The following is a 26788-nucleotide window of genomic DNA, read 5'->3' as shown; positions in this document are numbered from 1 at the left end:
AAGGCCACCAAATTCAAAATGGACGATTTTGAAGGGATGTGTAGATGTATTCAGGGTGAGGCTGTCTACATTTATGAGGAATTTTGTGGAGATGGGGCATTGTTTATGGAAGTTATAAGGATTTGATGCTTGACAGCAAAGGGGAAAAATGGCGTCCGCCGTCACGCCCACCAGGTATGACACAGCTGAATGATTTCCATAACTTTTGTTCTTCAAGGCATGAAGATGATACTGATTGAATGTGAAGACTGGGGTGTATAAGCTCTAGGACAAGATAGTTTTCAAAGTAGGCATGAATTTGTCAAAAACGCCGCCACACATCAAAATGGCTGACTTCCTGTTGGACTGAGAGTATGGGTCCAAATGGGTTTTTTGTGCATCTGGTCATGATGAATGTGCGTACCAAATTTCGTCCATGTATGTGCAAGTAGGAGGCGGGGCATCACAATAGGGGTGCTACAGAGCCCGCAGGTCACGACCACACCCAATGATGACACAGATCTTTTCAGGGCAACTCCCTCTGCATTCCTAAGAGATTTGGCCGAGATAGGAAATTGTATGAAGAAGTTATGAGGAAATGATGCTTTACAGTGAAGGATTTGAATTGACCGCTCCACTGCGGCCAGCAGGTATGACGTAGCATAAAGATTTCCATAACTTTTCATCTTCAGGGTCAGAGGATGATACTGAGTAACTGTGAAGTCACTGGTGTTACGTCTGTAGGAGGAGATAATTTAAGTACGAAGATTGGCAATATTTCAAAATGGCGGCCAAAATCAAACTGGCCGACTAAATACTGATGCGGAGATTTGTTCGGGGAGACAGCCTCTACATTTATGAGCAGTTTGGTGTGGATAGGAAATTGTATGTTGAAGTTATAAATCCTTGATGCTTGACGGCGAGGGGAAAAAATGGTTTCCACCGTCCCGCCCACTAAAGTATGACGTAGCTGAAAGATTTCAATAATTTTTGTTCTTCAAGGCATGAAGATGATAATTGAGTTAATGGGAAGACTGTGGTGTTTAAGCTCTAGGACAAGATAGTTTTCAAAGTAGGCATGAATTGGACAAAAATGCCGCCACACATCAAAATGGCTGACTTCCTGTTGGACTGAGAGTATGGGCCCCCCAGACTTTTTTGTGCTTCTGCTCATGATGAATCTGCGTACTGAATTTCGTTTGTCTACGCGCATGTGGAAGCAGGAAAGAACATTAGGGGGCGCTACAGAGCCCGCAGGTCACGAGCACACCGAGTGACCTTGCAGGATCGTAATTTTCGCCGGATGTGGCGTATATTCCAAATTTGGTGAATTTTTGGGTATGTTCAGGCATCCAAAACTGCAGTCAAACTTGGAGAAGAAAATGTATTTCCTTCCAATTACAATAGGGACCTCGCAGGTCTACCTGCTCGGGCCCTAACTAATGTTTGTAGTAAAAACATACGACCATTTTGCTTATAAATCAGTCCTTTTTGCTTTCAAGTTAAATACCTTTGCTTGCAAATAAGTCCTCTTTGCTTGCAAGTTATAAAGTTTTGTTTGCAAATCAGTCCCCTTTGCTTGCAAGTTCTAAAGTTTTGCTTGCGAATTCAACTGTACTTGATGGGCGGGGCCTACGCTGGTGGATGAGAGAAGAGTTTCTATTGAGAGTGAGGAGTTGTCGTCATGGTACAAAGCCCCTCCCTCGATCTCGCGGGATCTTCCCCCTCTCCGCCATGATGGCAGGATGCCGGCGGCAAAACACAATTGTTTACGTGTGTTCTTAACTCTGTAGTAGTGGAGGTTTTTACAATTCCGCACTGTTTTACCATGCCTGGAAGTCACTGCTGCGTTAAATACTGATTCAGTACCTCACACGATTCATATGGAAAACATAGGAACAATGGGATACAGTTTAGGTTGCCGAAATGGACACAGCATAAGGAAAGCAAGTCCCTGACCTGACGAGTAGACGCCGGATTGCTTGGTTGGCTGCAATAAGAAGAAAGGACCTTACTTTCGATCGCACCCCCCAGTCGATGAGGGTGTGTTCTCTGCATTTTCACTCCGGTACATTCTCTAAAAATGTCTTTTTGCGAGTACAACGCTGTTTTCACCACCTGGGGGCTTGTAGATGGCCAAGTCCTGCACCCAGCCGCAGCAGAAAGTCTCGTAACTTTCCAAAGACTTGTGGCTTTTAAACTCCTGCATTGTGTAGTAACTTACACCAAAAACAAGGGAATTGACGATGTCCATGTATGTGCATGGAGGTAAATGATCCAGGTCTCTGTGCCATTGCGCTGCAGGGAGCTCGTATGGGTCGATATTTTGGATGTCCGAGAGCTTCTCCAAATACCGCTGTTATGCGCTTGGTGTGAGCTTGTTCCTGTAAGGTCCCTTTTCTTTCGCGTTATCTTTTTGCATTGCTTTACTTTCTTCCTTTTCTTTCTCATATTCGTAGATCCGTCTCTGTCCCGCCGAAATATTAAATGCGCAGAAATTAAAGAGCTCTGGACTGTTTAGTCGCGCCTCTGTGAAGTTCTGCAGGCGTTGCCCCTGACAACCGATAGCATCTCCTACCATCATGGCCGACCGGCTCAGACCCCGCCCAGATCAACCCAAATCAGCACGTGACTCCTCAATCTCAATTGGTTGGTTTGACCTGGCTCCAGCGCCAGCTACGTCTTGCGCATTCCCTTGTGCTGTGCTGCTTGGAGGCAAGCCTGTCGCTCTTGAAACGTTTCCCATAAGTAATGAATTGCACTATTTAGCGTTGGCTACAGCCTGCCGTACATTCACAATAACAACAACAACAACAACAACACAAGTAATGAATTATAGTGCCCTGCTGCTGCAAGCACACTGATTAGCAGCAACATGGTTGTCTCTGCTAGTCACGGCCTGAGCAGAGTAGCCTAATGAGGGAGTGAATTACAGGGAGGTGTATACAACGTAGGGCTGTGATTTAAACGTTTAGTGTTGCATGGTACTCACGTTGCCAAAACGCCACGGTTCCTACACAACACTACTCAGCCGGGGGATGGACGAACGAAGACCGCGGCAGCCCACAAACAACCACTATAAAGCAGCTAACATTGAAAATGAGTATAGTGGCACTGAGCTAGCAGTATAGCGGCGCAGCGCCGTTGTTCCACCGTCTGGGGAGAACCCTGACCGTGGATTACTAAACTACCGCTGAACATGGTGCCAGTTTCCACTGTGTAGCGGGCTGCCGCTACTCCTCCCGGCTCCCGTTCTCACTACAGCTGTTCTCATGTCAACAAACACACGTGGCGAATAATTTAACAAATTCATGCACATTACCAAACTCAGATTTATGTGTCTGTTATATTATGGAATGGATCTACAGATTCATTGGGAACACTACATTGATCTTCATTCGCTGTTGTTTTTTATTGACCATGACTTTTATTGTTATGCAATGTTACATAAATACTGTCAAAATAATACGTCCGTTTTTCTTTTAATGCCAGAATGGAAAACCAACAGCAGTCACAAGCTAGGGTAAGTCATTGCTTAATTTGTTTCTGTACAGCCTAAGTGACAGTAATGCATTTTACTGTAATGTACTGTAATATACTGATGTTTTGCACCCATGTAAATTGACCACCTAAATGTGTAATTTAAATGCACATTTTCACGTTACATGTATTTTATCAGGATCAGTCTCTTCTCTCCATGTGGAGAGAACATGACCAAGTTAGGCTTTTAACACTGTACATTTTTACTACTTTTTCTACATTGTTTCTACTGTAGACATTATACTGTACCTGCAATTTCACCATTAATGGTATGGGATTATTCAGGTAAAATAAAGTACATTACTCTGGCTTTGCCATGATGGTAGCGCAATGATGGCGCTGCTGATTTAGGTTATGTGGTTTAATTTGTGTATCTGTATTATTTTCTCTGGTACTTGGATGTGGTGCATGTGGCTTGACAGTCGGCTTACTTTAAGTTGGAACTAATAACATTATTTTTCTAGCAAGTACATTGCCTAATTGCCTTTGTCATCAAGGCTTCTGTGCAACGCCTTTCATATACTGAAATTTCTCCCTCAAAAAGTATTTCATTTTAATGTAGTTGTCCAGTTTACTGGTGAAGACATTGCCCAGGATGACAAAGCTCGAGGACAGGTGGCTCCTTTTTAAAGCAGCAGGTACATAATTACTGTACTTAAAATGCAACTTCTTTTATGTTTGCTGTGTTAATACTGCAGAAAAAACATGAATACATGATGGTTTATGTCCTTATATTGTTTGTCATTTTAATAGGTGGAAATGGAGGGAGGAAACTTTCAGTTATTCCTTTAGAGGCTGAGGGCTACACTGGTCAATCATTGTGTTGCATCATTGTGTTGCAATCCTTGCAGCTAGCCTTTGGCATGAGGACAAACTCAGGAGCACTAGCAGGGAGAGGTTTATGGTCAAGTTCGTCCTGAAGAGGAACAATGTAAAGGACAAACTTCCCTCCCCATGAAGCACTTCTTAATATGGCCCCAGTGTAGCCCTCAGCCTCTAAAGGAATAACTGAAAGTTTCCTCCTTTCATTGTTATGTCCGTTCAGGACGAATTAATCTCTGTTCATTTGGTAATGCCTCGCTGCATGTTTAGTATGCAGCTGTTTTTGTATAAAATAGTTAACTTTCATTTTGATCGAAAGTAAAGAGAGTTGCGTGCATAAGCCTCTTGTTTACAACTCACAACACAAGCACCACCCGCTTATTGCATCTCGCGCGAAGCGCAGAACGTACACGCTACTGTGGACTAGGCAGCACGTCGAAGTGGTGTGTTCAACACCGCTTTTCTGCTGAACGGGTCAGACAAGAGGCAACGGAGCGGTCGGAGAGTAGTCGGATAAGACAGTTGGATGTCTGGGCGGTGTGTGGGGGGCTTAGGTGTGCATATGCATGGATCCAAGCACTTTTCCTTTATTCCTGTCCACGCCCCCATTTAAATATGCAAACTTATTTAAATAGGGCCTGCACCGGGGATTTCCCTCTCTGCACCATCAGATTCACACCATGAGTAAAGGGAAGCGCAACTTCACCTAGTCTGAGCTCGAAACTCTATTAAATGAAGTCGAGACGCTAAGATCTGTATTATTTAATAGCCTCTCGTCAGCAGGGGTAGATTGGCCATCGGGAGTACCGGGACTTTTCCTGGTGGGCCGGTCACTAATGGGCCGATGGACTAATCCATTAGTGATTAGTGGACGTTTTTTTGGTTTTTTTTGCTATGCCTCGCCTTGCCTTGTTAACTATTGTAACTCTCCCGGCCCAGGGAGAGAGACTTGCATGGCTCGGCCCACAGTGCTCAGCTGCAGACACAGCAGAGAGGTGAGGATTGGCCCAGTGGATGTCTGTCTAAAGAATACCTGCCCCAATGGCCCTATGGGAAGCTACAGAGGCCCAGGAGTCCCACCCACGCATGTTCTAGACCCCCCTTGTCCAATCACTTTTAATGATGAGGAGTCGATGATGAGAGAGAGCGAGAGAAAAAAAAACAACAACACACCAGCATACGAAAAACAAAAATGGAGAAAGAAAGTAAAAAACGCAAAGGCGGTGTGGAAAAATTGAGGGAACGGAAAAGAAAAGCTCTAGCAGCACAGGCCGCTAAAAGTAAAACAGTTCCGCAGATGTTTGCTGCAGGGGTCGGCCTGGCCAGGGCTAGCAGCACCGATGCTGCAGCTTCAGCAGCGGGTCCTTCATGTGAGTCTGACAGTGATTTTGAAGACAGTGAGGCTCCCATTACCACTGCCCTTATGGCGCAGGAGGAGGCTGAAAACACAAGTGTTGAGTAAGACTCTCCACCATGTGAAGGAGGTAGTGATACCATGGTAAGCAGGTATGTGCCCTCTAGAATGGTGTGGATAAACATTCATTAAAATAAATGGTTCAGAACGGTTGCTTAACTGTCTATGAACTTTACTTGACAAAATAAATAGCAAACTCTGGATGGTGTGTTACAACTAAATCTAGTTATCTAAAGTATTGGAAAACAATAACCATATTCATATAATATCCTGATTAACTGATTAGTTGCTTTTATTAACCACTTAAGCCCTATTTCATTCTTTCATCAAAGGATGCCACACAAAATTGCAGATCTACAAGCTTACAACTCACATGTTGCAATGTGATGTGTTTTGAGCATGTAGATCTGCTATTTTCACAGTTTTTGATCCTTTCTACCTATAATGACATCCCCCAAATCAGGTCACCAGTGTTTAAAGTGCCAACATACACCTTTCACCCACACTCCAATTTGGTCATGAAGGACATTGAACTAACAACTTAACAAATATGTATGCTTTACATATTTTTTTCAGTCAGTGTTTATGGTTTATTGACATTTCAACAGTTTTACAGCATTATACAGTTAAAATTAAGAAAACACTGATTAACTACTGTTACAATAAAACATCTGCATCCATACATCAGGGACGTGCACATGATTATAGAGGGGCAGGGGCTCAAAGTCAGAGAAGGCTCAAAGTCAGAGAATTAATTATTAATAACTAGGGCTGTCAAACGATTAATTTTTTTAATCGTGATTAATCGCATTTTGTCCATAGTTAACTCGCGATTAATCGCAAATTAATCGCAATTTTTTTGGCACATTTTTTTCTGTTCTAAATGTACCTTGATGTATTTTTTAATGTTCTTAATACTTTTAACATAAGAAAGGGCAAATATGGGGGGGGGGGGGGGCTCTCTGCATCTGCCCTGTGTTTGGCTTGCAAGTGATATTTGAGACTCAATGTACTTCGATGGTAAGTCATTTCATGTCGATAGTACATGCAGATAACTTTTGTCCTATCGACCGAACCATCTGGCAGTGTTTCGAAAGTAGTTTGCCGTTCATACCGTAAATGACCAAATAATATACGGGTTTCAATTATCCACAGGGTCCCTTTAAACGCCGGTGCAGATGTATATTTTGGTAAATAACCGCCGGTTCCAAATAAATGTCGGGTCTAATTTTTTATTTTTTTAAAAATTAAGGAAGAAGAGGTGTCCACTGACACTGCACGTTTTTCTTCTTCGCCTTTTTCACGCAGTGTGCTGCTTTCTGTCAGTCAGTATCACACTGATGATCGCCATGGCTCCGGTGCAGCAAAACAGTAAAAAGTACCACTTGAAATTCAAACTTTCTGTTAAAATATGCAGAGGAAAACTCGGGAGAAGCAGCCGCTAGATGTTTCTCTGTCGACCAGAAGAGAGTGAGAGAAACTGAGCTTCAGTGTCTGTCCGAGGAGGACAGCAGCAGGGCCAGGCTGCCTGCTGGAGGGAGGAAGAAGGCTAGCGAGGAGCCTGAGATAAACATGCGGGGATGAGTTATCAGCAAACGGGCACGCCACGAGAGAGTGTCCCGCAAAATGATCAGGGTGATGGAGAAACAAATGTCCACCACCGTGAGTGACAGCAGAGATGAGGAGTTTGCAGCGAGTGCTGGCTGAATCGTTTCCTCCGCCGCAACAACTTCACTTACAGGAGGATGCCAGAGAATTCACCGAGAAGCTGGAGAAGTTTGTAATGTTTTCATCTAGGATTATTGTGAGGAAGGAATTAAACGCCTGTCCCAAATTGCCTTTTGGTCTGTTAAGTGATTGAAACAACTAAACCCCCCGGCTATTATTTGGTATTTTACGGTAAGTCCTTTCTCAATTTCCTCACTTTTCAGTCCACCGTGTTTTTCCCGAACCGCCAACCCTGCTGCATCTTCTTCTGATTCCCTTTCTGCCACCCTCTGGATCAAGACTACAGGTGCCACTGACGGCCGCAAATCTTTCAATGCGCGTTTTGTTTTTTGTTTTTTTATACCGAGCGTTAATCGCGCGTTAAAAAAATTAACGGCGTTAAGAGGATGTTGCGTTAACGCGTTATTAACGCGTTAACTTTGACAGCCCTATTAATAACACAATATGTAGATTGACTTAAAATTAGTAAACAAAGTACTTATAGAAAGCTAAATACTTAGCTGTGTATCTTGTGTAGCTGTGAGTGATATAACTGCCATTTCTTTTATGTCAACAAAATATTGTCAACATGAGTTTATTCACATCATCATAATGCTGAGGTTTGGAAGGTTTTGAATTCTTAAAAAGCAATCAAACACTGGTTTATTATACGGCCATTTATTGGAGGGCAAGTTCAAACTAGAAATACAGGCTACACATCTAAAAATGTGACAAAACCAAGAAATTACCACTGTGACTGCTACTGTGGATGTTAGTAGGAACAACAATGTTTACAACAGCAAAGTCACAATAAACTCAATATCTGGAAGAAGTTTAATATGTGGCAGATAAACAGCCGACACAGACAGCTGTTAGATTAGATTATTAACTCTCATTAACAAGCAGTTAGCTTAACAAGCACAAATGGACACTCTTCTGAAATATGACTCTTATTTAAGCATGTTGAATAAGTGGAAGGCGACTTGTTAGCGCCACAAGGAAGTTATGTTAATGGATTGTTAATGGATGGAACTCACAAAGGTTCAAGTCGCTCCAATGTCACGTCTCATCTACGTGCGTGGTGGAGTACTGATGAGGCAGCGGTCTCTCTCTCTCTCTCTCTCTCTCTCTCTCTCTCTCTCTCTCTCTCTCTCTCTCTCTCTCTTTGTCTTCAAAATAAGAGCTTTACATTGCACCCCATTGGTGTTTAGAACTGGGTTCTTAGCGGGGGGCTTTTAATTTGAAAGTAGTGACCGTTCGTAGTGAGGGGCACAGCGGAGCCGCAGCGGACAGAGAAGCGGCTCTAAGCTCAACACACTCAACACCATATTACGAGGAAATGCGTATGGTAGATAACAGTGGCGTTTGTATACCGCCGTTTTTTTGACATCCCTTTGCACAACAGGAATTTATGTATTCATTAAAAAACACACAAAAAGGGCACTTTATAATACGAGGCAAAAAGGGCAGGGGCTCAAGCACCCTTTGGGCCTTATGTGTGCACGTGCCTGTTACTCATGATGCAGTACACAAATTACAAGTATTTCCTCTTATGTCATGCTTCATTGTACATTATGTTGAGCAGTACTGTCTTTATAAAAAAAATCAGTGTTTGTCCATTTTTCAGATCATTATACTATTGTTTTCCATAATTTAGCCAACTAGCCAAAGTTCTGATTGCATGCAGACTCATTATGTGCATGTAATCTTATTCAAACTTAACCTATTCCACAGTAGTTGCTTTACTCTTAAGATAATTATGTACACAGTCTTGTACCTTTGCTTTTTGTACCTTTGCTTTTTTCTTTCCAACATTTTGTTTGCGCGGAATTAAATGTTTTATGGTCACGATTCATCACCTAGCTGATTGGCTTGGTTCCAGGCCTAAAACTCTTTATATAAGGATTTTTTGAAACGTCAGTGGAGTAAATGAATGGCAAATTCTCTTCCGGAACCGGAAGCCGTTAAAAAAGTGGGCGGTCACTGTTGAGATCTATTCCTCTATTTTTCATCTCCAGGTTTGTAATAGGTGACAGGCCCAGTACATCATTCTCCTGTGGAGATGATCTCACCAGAGACCCCAAGCAGCCCAGTGAGCCCACCCATAGATTACTTCACCCGTCCCAACCCAGACACCCTTTCTCCAGTATCCTTCTTAAGAGCAAGGTTTATTTTATTTTATTCAAGGCTTCAGAATATAAAGGGATATTGTTTAGTATAGTGGTGTTATGAAGAGCTTGTGTGTTTGTATGTACATCAACGGGGCGAGTTGGCACAATATCTGCGTGCGGATTGTAGTGGGCTGGTCTGGACCATAAAGTCCAGGGCCAAATTTTTGTCCCAGTCCACCCCTGCTCGTCAGGGATAAACACAAAAAAAAAGAAATGTGAGTGTGAGTGGGAGCGTGTGTGTAAACAGTGAACGCTGTGGGGTCAGAGCAGTGCACACTCACTGAAATAAAAAAAGAAATGGTCCGACGTGAAGGTGAAGCGGAGGATTTCGGCCCACCACCGAAGCGTAACCGCAACGGGCGGGGGGACAGGAGTCAAATGAAGGAGGAATACAACATGTGAAATAGATTTAGTTTCCTTTGTTTATGCACCACTTGATTGAATCACTATTGCTTTTTTAAAAATAAATACATTATTAATAATGATAATAATAATAATAACAATAATAACAATATATAAGTGCTACCGTTATTGGGAAACAAACAGAAGGACAAAACAACTTCATTACAAGGATTGACAAGACTGATCACACTTGTATTGATTACTGCAGAAGTGCACCGTGGCTACTGCAGTGTGCCATTCCAACTTTACGTACGCGTTTATTGACACAAATACTGAACACAAGGAGACAATAAAGGGCTTGTTAGATAGCTCTGCCGCTCTATTTTCACCAGGGAAAAACAAATACACATATTTGAATGCACGTGCCCAAATGGGCATTGTGGTGGTTTACATTCGGGGCGCAATTAAACGGATAAACAGGGTTCGTACGGGTGCATGAAATCCTTAAAGGTGCTTGAATTTCAATGTTGTGTTTTCAAGGTCTGAAAAGTGCTTGACATTATAACTCTGTGTCTTGGCAACATTGGGATCAAACTGGATAGTTTGCTTATTACAAGGAGAAATAAAATCAGTGTGTGTGTGTATCATCACACATGCAGCCTGGTAGCAATAGAGAGGGATGGCCGAGGAAAAGGTGAATTTGATGCAATTTGGACTGATGACACATTCAATATTAATAAACTTTGATGCATAAGCCAACAGCTTATAAAAGTTTATGTCAAAAAAGAAAATTACCGGGTGCTCTCAGGTCTCTCTTTGTCCCGGTGCAAGTTTACCTGAAAAACGCCAAGTGGCTTCCCTTTTTTTGGATAAAACTTTGTGTTCTCCCTTAATTTCTAAAGTTTTTGCTATCATGAAACATCATTTTAGATGTTTACAGCATAATACAATGTACATAATTGTGATAAAAAGTAAAAAAAAAATTAATAATCATGACTATATATATTCCTGTAGATATGTATTTTACCTCAGTGATAAGGTGCTGGAAAATTTTGTAAATGACCCTTAAAAGTGCTTGAAAAGTGCTTGAATTTGACCTTGAAAATGTGTACGAACCCTGGATAAATTACTTACTCACCAAGAAGCCACCCATCGCGCACCATGCCAGCCTCCAGCCTGTTACCAGCCATGCTATTGGTAAGAATGAACGAGTCATGCGTTGAACCAGGCCACCTTGCCACGATGTTGGTGAGCTGCATTTGCACATCACATATTATTTGAACATTAATTGAATGAAATTGTTTCCTGTTGACAAAAACAAATTCATCCTGTGATGGCGCTTTTATAGCAACATGTGTGCAGTCAATAGCTCCGATTACATTAGGGAAACTGGCTCTTGCTGCAAATTGCGCTTTAATGTTGGCCTGTTCAACAGCATTGTATGGGAATTTGATGTACCTGGATGACATTCTTATGATCCCGTCCCACACAGCTGGCATGGCTCGGCTCAGAGTGGACTGGCACACTCCTGACCGGTCGGCCAGTTCCCTCTGGAAGGCTCCTGTTGCCAGAAACCCCAGAGGGGTCAGCACCTGTGTGGGCACGGACAACCCCTGGCTCCTGGCTGTGTTTCGTTCGTTCAGCTCTGCGCACAGCTCCAGTAACACTGGCCGCGGCAACCTAGAACGACTCATGAGCCAGTTATCGTCATTTGCCAACAGATCTTCCCGTTCTCTAAACACTCTCTCACATCTGATGTGACCATTTGTGATGTCTTCTAACAAGGCCAAGGCTGCCATTGTTACAGTTTTTATTGATTGCTTTGATGCAGCCGTCAACTCAAACTCCACATTTTCAAAACAGTTAACACACAGGCCGAAACAATGGCACTCATGGTCAAAATGACTCATTTTGTTTGCAAAAGGCTCTATCTGTGCCAAAACATTTAAAATATGCAACAAAAGCTAATTGTTATGATAAACAACAGAGGTTGAACCCAAATGCACGACTCGACTCGGGTGATTCTGTTCAAGGTGAGATTTATTGTGACCCAGTGAAAAGTACCACAGTGCAGGAGGGAATAATGGCGTGCTAGGAGGGGTCCCGGGTTCCCACGAGGAGTGCTGGTGGTGCTGGGTGAAAACGTGGTGATCTCCCCGGTAATGGTGGAGCCGCGTCTCAACGCGGTCTGCGTCTTGCTGGTCGGGAGCTTCCCTAAGATGGAGGTCGGATGGCTGCAGTGACCAGCAGTGGCAGGAGGAGACGAACAGGCGTGGGAGCAAGTAGGCAGACGAACTGGCAGGCAGGCATGGTTAACTGGGCAGAGGAATCAACAGGTTAGAGATGCTGCACAAGCGAGAAAACACACAAGAGATAACTAGAGGCCGGTGTCAAACTAGGTACCGCTCAGGCTGAGAGTATGAACTGGCGACGAGTGGTTGGAAATCCGGAGGTTATATGGAGAGGTTGATTAGTGGGATGAGATGCACCTGGCTCTACCTGCTGGAGAGAGAAGACCACGCCCATGCACAAACTGACTGGGAAGGGAAGAGATGAGGATCAAACATACACAGAGCAAACACAAAGGAGAGGAGGGGCTGCCATGATGTAGATCATGACACTAATTTTGCCTTCAATCAACACAACTTGCAAACAAGTGTATGAGCTCTTCCAATCAACCATTACACAGTGGACAACAAAATACAAAATACAGCACTAAGTGCGAATCGGTGCACCATTGCTTGTCATTGTGACCTATTACTCTACGTAGCTTTCATGCCAGTGCCATTTGTTGTCAAATTTGCCGTCTTGCAAAAAATTTAATCCAGAATCAGAAATGCTTTGATGCATTTTTTGATTCCATTGATTCTTTTTTTCGAACTGTGGCTGAAAACTGAAATACTGTAAATATTACACAAAATACATGGAAACCAAAATAAAATCTATTAGAGTATAAGAAAATAAGAAAGCTGGTAGTCTCATAGTTCACAAAACATTTCTGCAGCTTCACAGCAAGCATTTTCCTGAACAACTGACCTGTTTTAAAACATAGAAAAGAAGTTAAAGATATAAAATATTACAGTAAAGTATACCAATCTATTACTGTAGAGTATAAGAAATAGCCACTATTGATACTCAGTCTCTTCTGTCTTGATGATGGGGCCACATGGCCTGATCCACATCACATTCATTATCCTCTCTTGCAATGAACCAAGGGAAAAATCTTCTGCACCTATTTCTCACTCTCATCAGCCTTAGACCTCTTCAATCCATGTTGGCAAAGAACAACACAGCCGCTGCACTTTTTAAGGCCTGTAGACTAATTACTCTTAGAAGATTTGTGTTTAGGAGTGTCAAACAGGTGCTTTAGTGATTTCATACTGATGTAGGTAGTTTCTAATAGTTAGGAACAGATGGTTTCTGTTTGGTTACCATTGCTAAAACAATGGCGTTTGGACTGCTTGAATGACATCCGTGTTAACTGTTCTGCAAAAGGGTGGGGAAAATGTGTATATTCAATGAGAAAGGGTTAACACATTTGCAAGAGGTGTCTTGTGCTCTGCTGAGACAGTGATGATGAAAACCGAGTGGATTCCAGTTTGTTTAAACAGGTCAAAGCAATCAATAAAAACTGTAATTGTCCATTAATGTGTCTCTGATGTGTACATTACTCTGAGGACTAATTGTTTTCACATAATTAACAGTTTCCCAGCATCACCTCTAAGTGTCGCCAAAGGAACAATAGCTGTAGAAACGTGCGTAGGCCAGCCATGAAGCTGGCGTGGGGCACCGCACGGTCATTTCACTTTTGATACATCTGAACATTGGTGTGGAAAATGACGTACGCCATGTTTTTGTACGTACGCAACATTGGAAAACATGGCTTGTGATGTGGATGAGATGCTGTGGCCAGAACGAAACAGAGGAGGGCATGCTGCACAGTTTTTTTTTGTTTGTTTGTTTTTTACTGTAACTGTGTACAGTCACCGTTCTGAGTTCCGTTCCGTTTTCTTTTCCGCTTATCCGTGAGGGTCGCGGGATGTTGCCGCTTTTTCCCCCCTAAGGGGTTGCGGGGCTTACTGGGGCCAAATCCAGTTTCACTCTAGGGGCGTAGGCCAGGGTACACCCTGGATGAGTCGCCAGTTCATCGCAGGACCCTTACTGATGGCAGTGGCTGCCTTCACACAAGGTGCCAACTGCACATCAGGAGCAACTTTGGGGTTCAGTATCTTGCTCAAGGATACTTCGACATGTAGCTCAGTCCCGCCCTGGGGAGCCGGGATTCGAACCAGTGATCTTCTGATCACCAGTCAACCAGCTCTACCCACTGAGCTACAGCCGCCCTACCGTTCTGAGTATTATACTATATTCTGAGTATAAAAACAATATTCTCAAATATTTTACATCACACTTATGTATGTACTGACTGTAGTAAGTGTAACTGAACAAAAAAGGCCTAAGTCATTATGATGAATGAAGAAGAAGTGTTTTCCATTCATCATAGTGTTTTACACTGAGCACATCAGTGTTCGACTGGTTCCTATAAATGTCTATTCATATGATGGTTTGTGTGTGTCATTTGAAAACAAAATACCATTTTGAGAAGAAATAACATTGTTTTGAATGGAAAGTTTTGCGGAGAATTGAGGGGTATTGTCAACAGTGTGTGTGTTTGGTAACACTTTATTTGAATGGGGGTGAATAAGACTGTCATAACACTGTCATAATCGTGACATGACACCTGTCATGAACATTAATGAATACTTATGACAATTGTCGTTAAGTGTCATTCGGTAAATTATGTCACCTTTGATGCAAAGTTGACATTGTTTGAGATGTCTTTGTTATGACAACTTGACATAAGCCAAGACAACATACCCTGTCATAAACATGACACAGTAGACCTCACTGTCAAACTTTAAAAAACTATTTAGCTTTATATGATAACATGACATTAAACTGTCATATGTGGTTCATTTTGACATTAGCTGTCACAAGACCATTATGATTGTGTCCTAAACATTGTGCCTTTCATTATGATGTCATTAAGTATAACTACACTGCCAAATAAGTTTGTAACTGTCATATACAATTAGAACCTGTCATTAAGTGTAATTACATAGTTAAATCAGGTTATAACAGTGTCATGACTGCTTTCTATGAATTCAAGTAAAGTGGAACAATTTGAAGCTTTCATTAAGATGTCATGAAGTGTAATTACATAGTTAAATCAGGTTATAACAGTGTCATGACTGTTTTCTATGAATTCAAGTAAAGTGGAACAAATTGAACCTTTCATTAAGATGTCATGAAGTGTAATTACATAGTTAAATCAGGTTATAACAGTGTCATGACTGCTTTCTATGAATTCAAGTAAAGTGGAACAATTTGAACCTTTCATTAAGATGTCATGAAGTGTAATTACATAGTTAAATCAGGTTATAACAGTGTCATGACTGCTTTCTATGAATTCAAGTAAAGTGGAACAATTTGAACCTTTCATTAAGATGTCATGAAGTGTAATTACATAGTTAAATCAGGTTATAACAGTGTCATGACTGTTTTCTATGAATTCAAGTAAAGTGGAACAATTTGAACCTTTCATTAAGGTGTCATTAAGTGTAATTATACTGTCAAATGATTTAAATACCTTAACAAAAGCAACAGACAAGTCAAGAGATTTTTCCTTCATGTATTTCAACACAAAACATAAAAAAAACATTATTGTTGCATTACTGTTGCATTATTCGTATTATTTCTCCTCAAACAGAGGGTTCCAACATATACTTTGTATGTATAAACAGAATAACTTGTTTAACATAAACAAGTTCAATGAACAGTCTTAAGTGTATTTATACATTATTGGGAGGAGTTTTCCTCTTTTTTTCTTTGCTGTGATGGTTTCAGCCATCTCCTCTGTTATAGCCCCCCTACACCGCTCTGCAAATGCTGACATCTTCTCATCTCCTGGGAGCAGGTCCTTGAAGGTGTCTGGAAATGTGATCGCTAGCTCAGCAATTACAGCTGTTCTCGCAATTGTGTTGCGGTCAACATTAAGTTTGGCAAAGGCCTTTTTCATGGATCCAGACTTGTTGAATATGTGGAGGGCATTCTTGTAGTGGCGGATAACTCCATCCGTTGTGGTCACTTCACAAAACAACAGAAAAACAAACAAAAAAAGTCATCTTTTTTCAGGCATGCATTGGCATTGTTGATCTGGCACCCTATAGGTCCTGTAGTACTAGCAGATGAGAAAGGATCCTACTTATCATACTGCTGGTTTACTGTGCATCCTCCTTCTAGGCTGGTTATATTAGATTTAGCTCCTTAACTACCTGCCTCTGTGGGCAGCAATATCTTCCATCACCAGCATGGAAGGAGGACGCCAAGCAAGTAACGTCCTTTCTTACCTGCCTCAGAAGCTGTACCAAACATAACCAGCTTGGGTAGAGGATGCACAGTGATCCAACATGGTACAGTAAGTAGACTTTTTTCTTATCTGTTTCAGAGGCTAAATATCTAACAAAACCAGAGAAGACCACAGAATAACCTGTGGAGAACGAGAAAGCTGTAGAGATCTAAATCATTGATTTTTAGAGAGAATACTAAAATATAACATTAAAGTGGGACATGGATATAACATAGCAACTCTTAGGTCCCATCTAATTATTATTAACTAAGCCCATGGTGGTAGTACAAATATAAACCATAGAAGGGAGTTAAGTAACGGTCAACTTTAGGGTGGTTATAAAGATGATCAATACTTGTGCTTACTTCTTGAACGTCTGTGAGAAACAGGCTGTTTCTTGGACTTCTTGGTCTTCTTCTTTTTCTTTTTCTTCTTCTCCTCTTCTTCTGAGGATGATGAGAAGCTGGAATCTGAGGAGGAACAGGGAGACATCGAACTTGAAGATGAAGAAGTCTTTCCAGAGCCTGGGAGAAGGGGGGTGGGGGTGGGTGGACAAGCATAGAGGTGTATAAGGTAACAAAGCAAAAAAAGAATATACTTTTTTCAATGCAGGCTCACTCTTGGTACTGCCTAAAGTTTATTAAAGCAGACAACTGTACATGTCCTAAAACAGGCTTTGTTTTATTACAGATAATGGCTTTTAGTATTTTGTGCTGTAGAGTGATCCAGAGCTGCTTACTAGCAGGAGGAGAGCTCAGAGTTAATTTTTCAAACTTTTAGCAGCAGCAACAGTGAATGAACCGTCTGTGCGTGTGTCAGTTAGCATGTCAGTAGGGCAGCAGCTGCAGCATGCAGCGATGGCTCAGTCCATCTCAGTGGCTAACATTACTAGCTGGGCAAGGGTTTATATCACTTTATGCGTAGCAATGTCATCATCAGAGACCTACGTCAGGTCACGTGGGAAAACGTTTTTGGAAGGGCTTGGGAAAATAGTATTTCCAATCAAGTGGACATCCCAGGTGTGTTACAATGATGCAATAATTATTATTAATTGTAAATAATAAACTATCCTTGCACTCCAGAAAACCCAGCCTATTTCAATTTCTCCCCCATGACTTCCCTGAATATCTAGTACTGCATGAATAATGTTAATTGTAGTACATTTGTACCTTTTCCAGTAGATGCAGGCATGCTGGGTTGTCCCTTCATTTGGGAAAGTAGGAAGTCCTTGTCATTTTTCAGATCCCTGTTGGCCTCCTCCAGGTATTTAATGCAGTCCTCAAGGTGTTCAATCTTCTGTCGATCCATCTTGGCTTGTTGTTTAAGTTTGGCCAACTCCAACGCCCCTGTTGGAGACACTGGAACAGGGCCATTGATCATTCTACTTTATGTTTATTATTGAGGTCAGTGAATGGTGGTGGAGTACTGGAGTGCATTATGTTGAGCTGCGTTCCCTATATTTATGTCTAATTCTGTAACATACATTACGTTCATTGCACTCCAGTACACCAGCACAATACTCCCAATGCTCTTGTACATATAGTGTATGTAGAAAATGAGAACATTATAAATAGTATGTGCCACAATCAACCAAAGGACTATGAATAAACAGAGTGAACACAGGTTGGAAATCTGCTGCCAAAGTGACTAGTACAATTGCCAGATTTAACAACCACAGCCAAAACTTCTGCTGCAAAGCAATTTATTTATTTACTGTGATGGTGGGAGGAGTTCATTTCAAGCCCTGCTGGCAAAAGTAGTCAAAATGATAATTAAGAAAATAACTAGACTTACTTAGTTTCTTCGGGGAACATTTGACTGACTTCTTTTTCTTTGGTGGAATAGCGACCTCTTCCACATCTCGTGTCTCGTCCTCGTTCGCCTCCTCCCCGACTTGTAGCAGGGCTTCCTCAGCTTCCTCAGCCTTCCTCACCCCACTATGCGCCCTTTTGTTGAAACGGGTTTCCATCTAGCTACAGCTGTGTAAAGCAAAGAACACCAGCACCATGTCATGGCAGCTACAATAGTTGAGGCAACTTTGGCAAACGTAATGTTGTAGTTGTTTAGAATTAGCTAGATGAAAACTGGGGGGCAAACTATAGCCTGTAGGCTGCCATAAAATACTTGAACGTAAAGGCTAACTAACTAGCATTAATTGCTGAACTAACTTTACTTAAAACGCCAAAGACTGATGTCAATTTTATCATATTCTCCCCAAATATAATAAAATAAAATTGCCCAAATTACATATTTCACTTTAGCTTACCTGAAATAGCAAACTTTGAAAGTACTTTGTTTCCTTGATACTCTTCTGTTTCCATGCGTTGCACGGGGTTGCACTCCGGTCTGTGTCTGTCGCGCAGGCGCAGAGATCTATAACTGTCATTGGACAGTCAGGTAACGTTAACGTTACGTTACGCGCGCATTCAGATCAAAATCAAATTTGAACTACAACACTATTATCACTATTACAACAACAATATTGCCAAAGCATCAAGGAAGTGTGTATAATATACATATTTTTAACGAAAAACCCAAGGATGACATAAAAGTAAAAGTAAATTTGGTCACCACAATCATACCTCTGATTTCATAAACAGTGATGAAATACTAACAAATATGTTTCAGATATTTTGTACTGCATAGAGTGTATTTTCTTTTTTTAATATAAAAATAAAACACACTTGTGGACGTCTTTCACAAGCTTATTTCTGCTGACTGTTTTCATGAATGAAGATGACATTTCCCTGCAGACACACATGGGGGCGCTGTTCTGTCTGGTCAGTGAAGCGTGTATTGTCTTACAAAAGAGCGACGAGGAAGACGAAGTGACGTGGTTCTCAACCGTTTAGGTGAGACCGCGACACACGCAACCAGATGAGGCGGGTGAACAGTTGATGCAATGGCGCTAATGGAAGAACTTTTAAAAACTATTAGGCGCTCAGATACAAAGAAGAACAAAAGAAGAATAATTAGATGGATGCAGAAACGTGGTATCATGAAGAGGACGATGAAGTGCGCAAAATGCAATCGAAGGATGCATCTGGTGACATGCCATGTCAAGGATGGGCTGTGGTGGTAAGCAGAAGCTAACTCTAACTTTCTAATCTAGCTATATTATCGTTTGTTATTTAAGAACAGTTATTAGCCATCAAGACAGACAACATAGCAGCAAGTAGTAACATTTGGGTGTAACGTTATAATTGGATCATGTCATATTAAAGAGCCAGAAGTCTGAAATTAGCCCTAACTTCAGTAGCATTAATATTATAAAACTTTTGGAAATCACTACAATATGTTCTAGTTATCCCGTATCCAGTGGCGGCCTTAGGCATATAGGGGCCCGTTTCAATATTACATATGAGGCCCTATCCCATAAAACATTTAATTACCGATATGTTTGCGCCCATGCGTCTCTGATGTATTGAAACCTGAAAGGATGCAGTTGCCTAAACTCATCATGCCTCCCAGCGAAGCGCATGTTCTTAAAACGATACATTGTGACCAAGTGTTAAAATCTCTATAGGGCAAGAAACCAGAAATGGGCAGGGGAAAAAAACGAGGATTGAAGTTGGTTTTCAACAAAATGCAAATGCGTTTTTCATTTTTATGTGCATTTTAAGACACGAAGCTGCAAAAGTGTCTGCACGAACAGGTATCTTATTACAATCCAAAACTATAACACCTATAACAATCATGAACTTGAAAATTGGCAACAAAAGTCATCGGGAGTACCAGGATTTTTCCCGGTGGGCCGATCAATAACGGGCCGATGGACGGCCGTTTTTTATTTCTTATTTATTTATTCGTTTATTTATTTCTGCTGCGCCTTGACGTTTCTCTGTCGACCCCAAGAGAGTGAGAGATTGGCGAAAAATCAAACTGAGCTTCAGCGTCTGTCCGAGGACAGCAACAGGACCAGGCTGCCTGCTGGAGGCAGGAAGAAGTCTAGCGAGGAGCCTGAGATAAACATGCGGGGATGAGTTATCAGCAAACGGGCACGCCACGAGAGAGTGTCCCGCAAAATGATCAGGGTGATGGAGAAACAAATGTCCGCCACCGTGAGTGACAGCAGAGATGAGGAGTTTGCAGCGAGTGCTGGTTGGCTGAATCGTTTCCTCCGCCGCAACAACTTCACTTGCAGAAGGATGCCAGAGAATTCACAGAGAAGCTGGAGAAGTTTGTGACATTTTATCCCAGATTTTTGAGAGGAAGGAATTAAACTCCTGTCCCAAATTGCCAACTGGTCCCAAATAAACTCACCGGCTATTATTTGGTATTGTACGGTATGATAACTCTCCCGGCCCGGTGAGAGAGACATGCATCAAAGTGCTCAGCTGCAGACACAGCAGAGAGGTGACGAGACTCATCATGACTGACAGGCATCAAGGCCACTCAGCGTTACCTTACCGACCCGCCCCCAGATATTTCATTCACAAAAACAGGGCCTGTGGCAATTCTGGACAGCTGTTTTTTTTTTTGTTTTTTTTTTTTTTTTTGTTTTCCTTTTCTTCCTTCATGCAGCAGCACCGCTTGCACCGCAGATACTTACATCACTGTCTGCAGGACCGGCCAGTATTTTCCTGTACCGGCACAGCGGTGACAGCAGCCGATACCTCGCGCACGAGCTCCTCAGTGGGTGCTCGAGCACCGGAGCACCCACGGGATCGGCGCAGCTATACCCTCGGCTGCCGGGCCCGTTTCATTTTTTTTTTTGTGGGCAGCGGGGCTCCCCAGGCTGCCGGGGCCCGTTTCAATTGAAACGGATGAAACATAGGTAAGGCCGCCTATGCCCGTATCATATGCAGCGCCGTCGTATAGGGGGGAAAGGTGATGACAATTCTAAGGGCCCACAGCCCGCTATAGGGCCCACACACAGCCCCCAGTAGCCTCTATGACAAAATGGTTATGCATACACTGAACTAATATATATTCATACGAATGAATATGAATTAAAACAAAGAAACAGTCATATAATATTCTAATTTTAATTATTTCAATAACCCCCTTGGTCCCTTCTTAAAAAATGGTTTGGTCCACACCGCGGTTCGTTCTTCCCATGGTTCTTCCTCATCGGAATTAAGTGAGCGCGAGCGAACTCCAGCAGGGTTGGATGCCCACCAAAAAGCACAAGTCCGGACACCAGAAGAGAGTTGAGAAGGAGGCCAGGAGTAGGAGCAGCAGAGCAGGGGCCCAGGACATCAACAACTTATTTTCTAAGAATGGTGAGAGTAAAACTACCGAGGGCGGCTGAAACAATTAGCCTACTTGTTCATTAATTTAATGTCTGTAACATTACCTTTGACGGGGCGCAGGCTGGAGCCTACGTTAGCTGTCATCTGGCCGCGCTACACTCTGGACAAGTCGCCAGTTCATTGTAGAGCAACGGTTCCTAGAGTAACTATAACTGAATGTTATTAGGGGCTACTACAGTGACTGTGTGTTTCACACATATCACTGTCGGACAGTGCTCCAGTATGCGCCCATTCAGAGGAGTGGGTAACGGCTGCGGCCGGCTGCAATACAGACGTCTGCGGCGGGAGGCGGGGCTGGACCGTCCAGCCGGTCCAGCCCCGCCTCCCGCCGCCGGCTGGACGGTCAAGCCCCGCCCTCACGGAACCACCCCCGCGAAACTGAAGAAAGAAGAAATTCTGTTGGCAAGTTATGTCAAGTTATGTCGGTGAGTGAAATTACGTTGCTACAATAAATGCAATAAATGAACAACTTTATTCACATCTCACGGCGCTTTTGTTGGTGTATATTGTTGTTTAACGTTTGGGTATTTTGGCATTTTAATGGTCAGCATTCAGCATGTGTGATATCCTACGCGAAGGTAGCGTTAGCATTAGCGTTGTTGTAATTTATACAGCTCTGTGTGTGTGTGTGTGTGTGTGTGTGTGAGAGAGAGAGAGAGAGAGAGAGAGCGAGAGAGAGATATCCTACGCGACGGTAGCTTGAGCATTTTAGCCTTGGCGGAAGCAGGGAGTAACGGTCACTATGGGACCTTAACTCGGAAAAAGTCTCCATGTAAGTGAACGGGAGTCAAAGTTTTATTTCGTGATCCGATTGAATTGTGCCATGAGAAAAAACCTATACCTGTTTAAAACATCACGTTTCACGCCGAGAAATCAGCAGTTTGTTGTAAAACTATTGTAAAATAAAATTCAGAAGAATCCGTAACCAGAAAGACTACTAGTCATGTAGGTGACGTCACACACCAAATGCCGCCCTTTCCCGTGTCAGTTGGTGACGTATTTTTTGTGGGACACCAGATTTGTAGTCCGTAGAGCGGTCTTCACACAAAATACATTCTTCCGTTGCCGCTTTACGACAAACTGCTGATTTCTCGGCGTGAAATGTGATGTTTTAAACACGTAGAGGTCATATTTTTTTCTCATGGCACAATTCAATCGGATCACGAAATAAAAATTTGATTCCCGTTCACTTACATAGAGGCTGTGTCCAAATTCAGGGGCACCATCCTTCGGAGTGCGTATTTGAAGTGCAATTACGTCACTAAGCCGCGCGAAGCCTGTCCAAATTCAAAGTGTACTCCAAATGCTCCCCACAAATGCCTCCTTCTTTTGCCTGTTCCTGGAGGACACACCGCTACTATCCTTCGCGGCTACAAATTGCCCAAGATTCATTGCGCGCCTAAAGAGAATAAATAAATAAATAAATAATGGCGACCTCAAGTGGCGCAGATCTCTTATTCAAATGTAAGTATTGGGTCTATACTCCGTTTTTAGTCATTTGAGTGTCAAACGCCAGATATGTTAAACTTCAAGGGACCTTAAAACCTCAAAATATCAGTTAAAATACGTTGGTAATGCTCAACTTAATGCCTTTTACTTCCAACCATTAGACGTTCAGAGGTTGACTTATATCGTATATCGTATTGTGACTGCGGAGATGTTATAGACTCGTTTTACTTCATGTGCATAAATGGACCAAGATGAACAGATTTAGATCAGGCTGTGATCCGTGTAAAGTCTAGTTAAACGTTGGAATAAAGAGCTATGTTTATGATTATTATCCTTATGATTATATTATTTTGCTGTATTAGAACTCTTTGGTGTGTTTCACATTTCATCGTGTTTTAGGGAGTAAACAGAGAAGCTTCATCACTGTCCGAAGTCAGAACAACATTTGTTCACAGGGCGAAACATTCCGCCGGCTGAATGGGAGTACGGCTATAATATATAATAATAAATGATAAAAATCTTTGCATCCCTGTGTTAATGTGATCTTGAGTTTACCTTTTCTCTTGCTTCGAGGAGGGAGGATGAAGAAGGACATGAGGCTGCAGAGAGGATGGAGAGGCTCTTCTCTGCTCCAGAGGACAATCCTTACATTATTTCTGTTATTTAGTTAAATGTATGAGTTATTTTAAATTATTTGTTCATAATTGTTCATTTTATATAATTCATGAAATAAAATATTGTTTTATTGTACACATTGTCTATTCCATTCGGTATTTAAAGCTTAAGTACAATTTATAACAGCAAACGGCATCAAGTGCTACTTTTCAGGGACAACAAGGGATTGAATGTTTTCTTTTATTATTAAGGTCTTAACATTTACAACTATTTACAAAATTACAGCATAAATAACTATTTACAGATTATTATTAACTATTAACAAAAATAATAATTATTAAAACAATATTAAAACAGTAACAGATGATGGACAGTAACAGGCTGAGCAGGAGTCCCTGCAGTGCTGCTGGGCTGGATGGTGTCAGTGGGACATCATCTGGGTCGGTACTCAGGGTGTTTGGGGGTCCAGTCTCCTCTGTCCACCACATCGTCCATCAACTGGGTCTGCAGTTCTGACTCCATCCACGGCTGCCATGTCACTAAGAATGTTTTAAGAAAGAGGCAAGAATTATAATTTCATACTCTAATTATAATAATAATAATCATAATAAATTACAACAAACAAAACTATCTACCTAACATTTTAAATACAATGCCTTTAAAATATAAATTAAAACCATATGTGGCGATCAGCAGTTTACATGTCAGCATTAACGTAATGTATCGGTATGTTAATAAGCCCATACTGTTAGCTAGCTAATAATGATAATAATGATAACATTACTGTGGGTTCAATAACAGGTTTACCTCTCCACGGTCTTCTCAGCCCGAGATAAACCAGAGCCGCTTCTACTCTTCCTCCACAAGCACGAGGATTAAAAGGAAATCAGGAATTCCTGAAGCTTCCTGAAGAAATGCAGCGAAGGGTAGACCGTCCAATTTCACAACAGGCTGACGCTGCCTGCAGGTCTCTCTGAAGGACCCTGCCTTTGCTGGCGGCGAAGGACGGGTCCTTGAAGGATGCTGCCCCTGAATTTGGACACAGCCAGAGACTTTTTCCGAGTTGAGGTCTCATGGCGACGTTACTTCCTGCTTCCGCTTAGGCTCTCTATTTTAATTTAGCTGTGTGTTTGTGTTTGTGTGTGTGTGTGTGTGTGTGTGTGTGTGTGCTGTATAACGTTATATCGAACGTGACAAAGTCTTATGAGGTAGCAAAAATAATAGAAAAAGTTAAATTGTTGTAACGTTTGGGTATTTTGGCGGTTTAGTGGTCAGCATTCAGCATGTGTGATAATTTAGCTGTGTGTGTGCGTGCGTGTGTGTGTATGTAAGATTATATCGAAAGTGACGAATGTGGCAAAGTCTTATGAGATAGCAAAAATAATAGAAAGTTATCTAACGTTGAAATGTTGAATGAATTAACATGAATGTAAAATAATATTAATGCTAATAGGCCTTGTGTATCTTGAATCTAATGGTCAATTGTTCTTCTGTTTTTGTTCAGCATCCCACCTATTTCCTGGTCAGCGAGGAGCCAGTTTTTCCCTCAAGAGAGGCATATGACTGTCCCTGTTGTCCATTTCGGACAAGAAAACATCACACTATTAATTACCATGTCAGGAACCATTTAGATGCAGCAGTCCGCCATGGAGGTATTGACAGCCTCACACAAGTACAGTATGTGCTTCTGTAGACCACATAAAGATGTGGTCTACAGAAGCACATACTGTACTTGTGTGAGGCTGTCAATAACTAATGTAATAAATATTTTGTCTTGCAGAATACCTTATCTGCAAATGCAGCTACAAATGCAGAGACGCTCACCACTTCCACTGCCTCACCTGTGATAAAACCGTCATAAGGAGAAATCAGTTCATTGCACACATAAAAGTCTGTACTATAAGATCTGTTCCCAAGAGCCAAAAAACAGCCAGTGTTACTCAAAACCCTGTAGCAGCCAGTGTTACCCAGAGCCCTGTAGCAGCCACTGTTACCCAGAGCCCTGTAGCAGCCACTGTTACTGAGAGCCCTGTAGCAGCCACTGTTACCCAGAGCCCTGTAGCAGCCAGTGTCACTGAGAGCCCCGTAGCAGCCACTGTTACTGAGAGCCCTGTAGCAGCCACTGTTACTCAGAGCCCTGTAGCAGCCACTGTTACCCAGAGCCCTGTAGCAGCCACTGTTACTGAGAGCCCTGTAGCAGCCACTGTTACCCAGAGCCCTGTAGCAGCCACTGTCACTGAGAGCCCCGTAGCAGCCACTGTTACTCAGAGCCCTGTAGCAGCCACTGTTACTGAGAGCCCTGTAGCAGCCACTGTTACTCAGAGCCCTGTAGCAGCCACTGTCACTGAGAGCCCCGTAGCAGCCACTGTTACCCAGAGCCCTGTAGCAGCCACTGTTACTGAGAGCCCTGTAGCAGCCACTGTTACCCAGAGCCCTGTAGCAGCCAGTGTCACTGAGAGCCCCGTAGCAGCCACTGTTACTCAGAGCCCTGTAGCAGCCACTGTTACTGAGAGCCCTGTAGCAGCCACTGTTACTCAGAGCCCTGTAGCAGCCACTGTCACTGAGAGCCCCGTAGCAGCCACTGTTACCCAGAGCCCTGTAGCAGCCACTGTTACTCAGAGCCCCGTAGCAGCCACTGTTACTGAGAGCCCTGTAGCAGCCACTGTCACTGAGAGCCCTGTAGCAGCCACTGTCACTGAGAGCCCCGAAGCAGCCACTGTTACTCAGAGCCCCGTAGCAGCCACTGTTACTGAGAGGCCCGTAGCAGCCACTGTTACTGAGAGCCCTGTAGCAGCCACTGTTACTGAGAGCCCTGTAGCAGCCACTGGTACTGAGAGCCCTGTAGCAGCCACTGGTACTGAGAGCCCCGTAGCAGCCACTGTTACTCAGAGCCCCGTAGCAGCCCCAGCCCCCACTGCTCAGCCACAAATGCATGTGCGTAGACAACAGAAGGTTAAGATTAAGTGTGTACAATGGGACTTCCGGTGGGCTTAGACCAAGATGGCGGCGTGATTTGATTGCTCCACACAGCCTCATAGAATTTAATATAATTCCCCGAGTTACATTTACTAGTTCAACAGTAATC

The 26788-nt window shown here is 42.6% G+C and overlaps 1 protein-coding gene and 1 long non-coding RNA gene across 2 annotated transcripts; both read right to left on the bottom strand.

Annotated features, from left to right (window-relative positions):
- Nucleotides 1–11997: 11997 nt before the first annotated feature.
- On the bottom strand, nucleotides 11998–12589 carry LOC115580618 (uncharacterized). Its single transcript, XR_003983885.1, has 2 exons — nucleotides 12379–12589; nucleotides 11998–12291 (listed from the first exon to the last, which is right to left on the bottom strand). It is a non-coding gene; the product is annotated as an uncharacterized LOC115580618 (long non-coding RNA).
- Nucleotides 12590–15817: 3228 nt separating this feature from the next.
- Nucleotides 15818–18353, bottom strand: LOC115580342 (coiled-coil domain-containing protein 106-like). The gene is made up of 4 exons (XM_030414600.1): nucleotides 18179–18353; nucleotides 17554–17730; nucleotides 16750–16908; nucleotides 15818–16122 (listed from the first exon to the last, which is right to left on the bottom strand). Exons 1-4 carry the CDS (start codon nucleotides 18351–18353, stop codon nucleotides 15818–15820), a joined length of 816 nt encoding a protein of 271 aa, XP_030270460.1.
- Between the last annotated feature and the right edge of the window lie 8435 nt (nucleotides 18354–26788).

Source organism: Sparus aurata, chromosome 4 (genome assembly GCF_900880675.1).
Source record: "Sparus aurata chromosome 4, fSpaAur1.1, whole genome shotgun sequence".
Taxonomy (NCBI): Eukaryota; Metazoa; Chordata; class Actinopteri; order Spariformes; family Sparidae; genus Sparus; species Sparus aurata.
Note: the sequence above shows the minus strand (reverse complement) of the source record. Positions and strands in the feature narration are given on the sequence as shown.

Coding starts and splice junctions, on each gene's coding strand:
- LOC115580342 (XM_030414600.1), bottom strand. CDS start 18,353: ATGGAAACCCGTTTCAACAAAAGGGCGCATAGTGGGGTGAGGAAGGCT. Junction 17,731..18,178: donor ATGTTCCCCGAAGAAACTAA/GTAAGTCTAGTT, acceptor TGTCTCCAACAG/GGGCGTTGGAGTTGGCCAAA. Junction 16,123..16,749: donor TTCTCACAGACGTTCAAGAA/GTAAGCACAAGT, acceptor TGTTTTGTGAAG/TGACCACAACGGATGGAGTT.